Source organism: Athene cunicularia (genome assembly GCF_003259725.1).
Source record: "Athene cunicularia isolate RWA chromosome Z unlocalized genomic scaffold, athCun1 chrZ_part2, whole genome shotgun sequence".
NCBI lineage: Eukaryota > Metazoa > Chordata > Aves > Strigiformes > Strigidae > Athene > Athene cunicularia.
The window spans coordinates 18,541,311-18,548,145 of NW_020799143.1; the positions used below are offsets into that span (position 1 = coordinate 18,541,311).

General features: G+C 35.5%; 1 protein-coding gene across 4 annotated transcripts in view; it reads left to right on the forward strand.

Moving 5' to 3' along the window:
* TMC1 (transmembrane channel like 1) overlaps positions 1–6,835 on the forward strand; it is a 68,285-nt gene that overhangs the window by 47,727 nt on the left and 13,723 nt on the right. For all 4 annotated transcript variants that reach the window (XM_026866267.1, XM_026866269.1, XM_026866271.1 and 1 more), the window contains 3 exons: positions 3,642–3,821; positions 4,050–4,202; positions 5,686–5,814. In XM_026866267.1, coding sequence (XP_026722068.1) covers positions 3,642–3,821; positions 4,050–4,202; positions 5,686–5,814 — 462 coding nt within the window. The remainder of the gene's footprint in view (positions 1–3,641; positions 3,822–4,049; positions 4,203–5,685; positions 5,815–6,835) is intronic.

A 6,835-nucleotide genomic window follows, 5' to 3' on the forward strand; every position in this document is an offset into this window, starting at 1 on the left:
TACTACTTAGAGCAAATGGAATTACAGCTCTTACATACAATTTAAGCAACAGTATGTAAAAATTGACATTTTTCATAAAAATATTAAGCTTCTTTTGTAAGAAATTTATTTTCATCACACTAGATGTATTAAAAACCTAAAAACTAGATGTACTAAAACCCACTTACATGTAAGTATGGTGTTCTTGGAACAATCCAGGGGGAATATACCTTATATCATTTGTACCTGAAGCTCCAGCCCAATAAAGTGACACTCGTGATTCTGACTATCCTCTGTCATAATGCAAATTTTTAAACTCCCTCTCCATATAGGCATTACCTAGTTCTGCCAGATAAAATTGTCTAGTGTGTCATGGAGAGCAGGACATTAGTGGAAATAGGCAGACTGGGACTGTTAAGGGATTTCATCAGTCTTTACATTGCTCCTCATACCATGACTGTGGTTTAGTGATTGGTGAAGGATGAATGATGATTCTGCACCATGCGACAATTTCCCCATGACTGTGGAACTTTTGGTAAAAATAAGAATAATGTCAGTGATTCCCTTGGTAAAGGGTCCTGAAATTGGATGAAAATTGGTGAACAAAATTGACTTTTCTTATTTGATGGAAGTTAGTCTGCAGATCCAGAAGGTAGTATATCTGTCTGTTACTGAGGTACCCTGTTTTCTCAAATCTATTTCTGTACTGTTTAAAATTAAATTTACTTAAAAGCAGAGAAAACTTATGAGGAGACAGACTAGTTTCTGTGAATCAGAATCATTAACATTTGGGCAAAGAGGAGATAAGTTTTACACTTTTGTTTTGTTTTGTTTTGTTTTGTTTTGTTTTGTTTTGTTTTGTTTTGTTCCCCAGCAACAAAAATGTATGGCTTTAACACTTCAGGTCTTGCAAGCTGAAACAACCCTATAAGATCTTTTGCCACAAATAACTTGCTATTTAGTTTAATGTTCCTGGTAGTGGATATGGAGTACATTTATATAGAAGTTATTAAAAAATGTTGTCAATGCTTTGTTTAATTCTAGAAATCATCAGGCAGCTTTTATTAGTATGAAATATAATTTCAATTTAATTTGTTCTTAGAAAATGAAACTGTATTTACTAGAAAAATAGGTCTTTATTAGTACTTTCTGCAGCAGATGCTAGACAAATCTATGACTACTGCAACCATCATTAGTGGAAGATATGATTTACTTTAGCTAGACTATTTGCTCTTAATGAACTTTTTATTTGACCAACAAGCAGTCAGTGTTCAATATTTAATGTTATGTTGGCACAGTTTAATATTCCAGGAGGACTACTGTTTAGATGTGATTTCTTACCAGAGTCATAGCAGCTGGAAAAGCTTGTGCAAGCAGTAATTTTCTAGCTTCCAGAGTGTAATGCAGGGCCTTGGTATCTGGAGTAGTTAATGCACAGAGAGATAAAGACTGTGTTTTGAACCAGAGTTTTAATAATTAGTAGGTGCCTATTGGCTGTTGTTCCTTTCTTAAGGAAAAATCTATCTGAGTAGGGCAGAGAGGGTTTTTGAGATTCACTCAGCAGATAGTGAGCATAAGACCACATTGTCCATCAACCATAAATCTACCATGGATGCATACCAGCATGCCCCCTTCCGGCATATCATTCTGCAATTTTTAAGTCACACAGAGCAGCAAAACTGTCACTGATAAAAACAGGGGAAGAAAATCTGTTCGAGCACCTGAGCTTCAAGTTCACAAGCAGTCCAGAACACAAACCAACTCCTTTCTGGAGCCAAACTAGATTAAGTGGCTGAAATTAAATGGTCAATTCAAAGGATGATTTCTCTGCTCTTTGCTCTTTTCACAAGAAACTAAAAAGTATAATGACAATATATTTATGAAACTATATAACAAATGTTTATGATTTTGAAATATAGAACCCATCATTTATTTTTTTTTTTTAAAACTCAGTGTGCTACTTTTTGTCTTAGTAAAACATTGCAGTTTTATTTGTAATAATTTCTCACTTTTCAGCTTTGCAAATTTCTGTGCCACATTTCATCTCTTATCTTAATAATGTCTTTTCTCCAGAATTAGATTTTTATTTTTTTTTTTTGAGATGGGGAGCATGAATAGTCAAAGCATGGAAAAATGCTAATAGAAAACAAAAAAGAAAGAATATGCTTGCTTCAGATAAGTGGTAAAAAAGGCAGAACATAATAAAAAGATAGAAAGCATTGAATATTCAAGAATATGAAAAGTAGTGACTTCTGTCCTGCCTCTCCCATGAAACAACAAGGAAACTTTCAATAAAGTTAGCAGGTACCATATTTAAAACTGCCCAAAGGACATACGTTTTCTTCTATAATACATATTCACTATGCCTTCTAGTATGAGAACTAAGGGACATCAAATGAATTGAGTAGAAGCCAGGTTCAGAAAAAGCAAAAGAGAAAGAATGGTAGATGGTGGGTGCTAGTTCTGTGAATGACAAAATTTACATCCATCTGAAGAAAGACTGATCTAATGCATGAAAGAGAAATCCTTTAAGGGGGTTATTAACTTGAATAAGAGTCAACAGTGTGCCTTGACAGCCAAAAGGGCCAACCATGTCCTGGGGTGCAGCAAGCACAGCATAGCCAGTCAGTTGAGGGAGGTGGATGTCCCACTCTGCACTACACTGGTGTGGCCTCACCTCAAGTACTGTGTGCAGTTTTGGGTATATCAATATATGAATGAAATCAAACTATTAGAGTGTGTCCAGAGGAAAATGACAAAGATGATGAAAGGCCTTGAGGGCAAGACTTAGGAGGAACATCTGAGATCACTTGGTTTATTCAGCTTGGAGAAGAGAAGGCTGAGGGGTGACCTCATCACAGTCTACAACTTCCTCAAGGGGGGCAGTAGAGGAGGAGGTGATGATCTCCTCTCTCTGGTGACCAGCAATGGGACACAAGGAAATGGAATGAAGCTGCATCGGGGCCTCAGACTGGACATTAGGAAAAGGTTCTTCACTGAAAGTGTAGTCAGTGACTGGAACAGACTCCCCAGGAAAGCGGTCACAGCAATGTCAGAAGGAGCATCTGAAAAAAAATCCTAGTCATATGGTTTAGTTTTAGGTAGTCCTGTGAGGAGAAGGGTGTGGGACTCGATGATCCTTATGGGTCCCTTCCAACCTGAGATATTCTATGATTCTGTAACATCTAGAATTAACTTTGGGTGAGATCTCAGAAAAATTTAGTGCAATACTTTTGTAGGAATGTTTTTTATCAAACATCTATGTTTCTGCAAGGTGTGATAGAGGTAGCAGAAAACAGTACTGGAATTAGGTTTTGCTGAGTTCTCTGATAGTAGAATTTTGGTTAAAATGTAGGTTCTGGTCAAAATAACTAACATTTGATTATTCTGGAGGTTTAAGTGAAATATAAAATTAAAAAAAAGTTCTCATATATCCATCTGCAGTAGATTGTAACTGAATCTTCATCTCTTTCTTCCTTTATGAAAACATCTTGTGACTCCCAGAGTGGATTTTGTTTTTCATTAAAGCAAAACCCAAATAAAAACTAGTAATGAAAATGCACCCTCCACCCAAATCAATAATAATAAAAGAACTTGCATCCAACATTTCACTGCAAACTTTTTTTTTTTTCTTTTCTTTTTTTTCTTTTCCCCCTTTTAAGGTGAACATGGTTATGTCACTTTTAGGAATGTTCTGTCCAACTTTATTTGATGTAATCAGTTCTCTGGAAAACTACCACCCTCGAATAGCTCTAAGATGGCAGCTGGGACGAATCTTTGCTCTTTTTCTTGGCAATCTCTACACTTTCATTATCGCCCTAATGGATGAAATCAATCTCAAGGTAAGATATTTACTTACCTTCACTATTTTCAACATGTAGCTGGGCAAGGATGAGGATTTCCAGCCAGTAACAGACATAGTGAAAGATGTTCTCTTTCTCCACTGTAAATCATGTTCATGCCTGAGCACCATGGTAATGGGAGTATTGGAGTAGAAAAGATTGAGAGTTGGTAACAAGTTCATATTGTGGTTTGTTTTTTTTTTTTTCCCAATTTATTTCTTTACTTAGTTGGAAGAAGAAAAGATAGTCAAGTATAACATGTCAATATGGGAAGCTAGTCTATACAATGGTACTATTCCAGAAAATTCGACTGCTCCTCCAATTGAGGTGGACCCTGCAGATGTCCCCAGAGGACCATGCTGGGAAACTATGGTAGGACAGGTAATGTAACTGCTTTGATCTCATATTTGAAAATAGATGGTAGTCTTTACAAGATCTGATATCTAAACCCTCTACTAATGAGTGGGATTAAGTTGGGAAAATGAGAGGAAAAGCAGATGTGGGACTTTTTCCAAAGCTAAAAAGTTAAATAAAAAAAATAAGTTTAGTTTCTTTGAAGTCTGTCTAGTAGGGAGTTCTTTTTCCTGATAGTTGACAGCATAGAAAAAGTTTCTTTTTTTCCCCTTCCTTTTCACTATTGTCTTCATTTACCTTCCTCTTTCTCATCCCATATTTGTCTTGTAAAACCTGTTCAACAATTGTGAAATCTTTGATTTGTCACAACCCTAATAAATGTGATAATTCTGATTAGAATTTTGATCAGGCACTACCAGTTCCTGACTAAAACAGACCTATAGAAAAGATTAAAAAAAAGAGCTCAACAAAGAAATACAAATAAGACAACTTTTACAGCAGTTTTCTTTTGAGAAGTCATCTGTATCATAGCCAGGTAACATAATGCAAAAGAACAGTAGTGGTTTAATGGTAAATCTGCTCAGCCATTTCATATGATTCAGTTCAACGTTTATTCTTATTGACCTAATAATATAGAATGTAATTTCCAAAGAATCTTCTAACAACCTCTGTTCCTGTATTTGATCATACCTCACCATTGCTTTGTGCATAAGAATGAATTCACTACTGAATACAGATTTTTTGCTGTTGCTCCATCACTCTAACAATCTCACACCTGACTGAATAAATCACCAGCAGGGAGCCGACAGCCAGGAAAAACAATCCCTCTATTTTTTTCACTGGTGCTGAATAAGAAGCTAAGAACACCAAGAGCTCATCACTGCACTAATTATCGCATTAATTTCAGATCAGGGAGAATAATAGCCTTTTGGGCTATTGGAGTAAAGCCTGTTACAGTAGGATATAGTGGGACTTACTAAAATAAAAGTAGATGAATGATGATTTCTATTAAGATTTCCTTCTTTCCTCTCCACGATCACTGGGAGTTGGGGTTCCTTGAGAAAGCAAGCCATTAACTGTTGTTTTTGTTGTTGTTGTTGTTGTTTTGTTTTGTTTTGTTTGTACTTTTTGTTTTATTTTGTTGGTTTTGTTTGGTTGGTTTGGTTTGTTTTTTTAATTCTTCCCAAAGTCAAGGGGATCAAAAGCAGTTTAAGATATCAGCTCAGATTTCTGTTATAGCAGCAAACTTGGCTGGAAGCCTTTCCCAGTCTAATCATATCCTGGAAGTCTCATCTGATAATATGAACACAAATTAGAGCAAAGGACACCTCTAGCAAGTGAGGGGCTGTTTTTCTCCTGGAATTTTTCAGAATCAGTGAATGTAGTGTAGGGGAAGAGTCTTTTCCAAGTTGCAGCCGGGTAGGTACAGTTAGGGATCTACTTGAATATTTCATTATTATTGTAATTATTAGTTGTTTAAATATAATAAAAATAAAATTTACTCTAACAGGAATTTGTGCGGCTGACAGTCTCTGACACAATGACAACATACATCACAATTCTGATTGGTGATTTCTTGAGAGCTGTCTTCGTTAGGTTTTTCAATTACTGCTGGTGCTGGGACTTAGAGTATGGATTTGTAAGTATTTGATATTTTAAATGTCTTTGTCAGATTATCACTTCAGATTTTTGTAGAATATTACATTTTCCTTTCAATCTGATAGAGTTAACAGTTGGCTGGACACATTATCTTCAAATTCCCAGAACAACATTGTGTTGATTTTTCTCAGAATTTCTTATGCCTTAACATTTGTCTTATTCTTTACACTTTGGTAACTTTGGGAAATATTTTTTTGTTTTTTAAATCTGATTGATAAGAAAACTGGTTGCACATTTTTACACATTTCCAGTTTGAAAACTCATTCGCTGTTCTACAGAATACAGTCCCATTGATTTCTGCATAATTTTGGATAGAATCTTCTAGCACACAGTGTTTGTGGAGAAAAATATGAAAGAACTTGTTTTAGAAATCTTATATATATTTTTTGCTGGAATTAGTTTAGCTGAAATGAAGTTAGTAAATCCCATAACATAAGCAGGTGGAGAGCTCTACACTTGTGAGCTGAGATTTTCATTCTTTTACACAGATCTGAGCTAGGTTAACTTAGATAAGATACCTACACTGTAAGGTCTGATGTTGCTTTTTCACTTGTAATAGTCAGGGTACTGACAAAGCTTGTGAAGCTCCTGAAGACTCTTTGGTAATTACTGAGAGGTATGGAAAAGAGCCAAGTCATTTAAAGCTATCTTGGGTACATCTGCATGAGCAGCTATCAGTCATAGCTGTTCTGTCATATTTTACCTTAACATATGTACAAATTCCTTGGTTTACTAAAAGTAGCCTCTCAGGATATGATAATTTTTCAGAGGACGAGAATGTTTTGGTGTTTTGTATAGCAATCTCATTGCTACTGGCTGGCTCCCATGAAAATTCAGCCTTTATAGCAAAGCTCAGGTTTCTCCCTGTTAATTTTAGGGTATCTCAAACAGAACAGGTATAGAGCTGGACACAAAGACTACCAGACAATCAGTTTGTGGATAAACAAACTATAACCCTTACTATATATATATATATATATATATATATATATATATATATA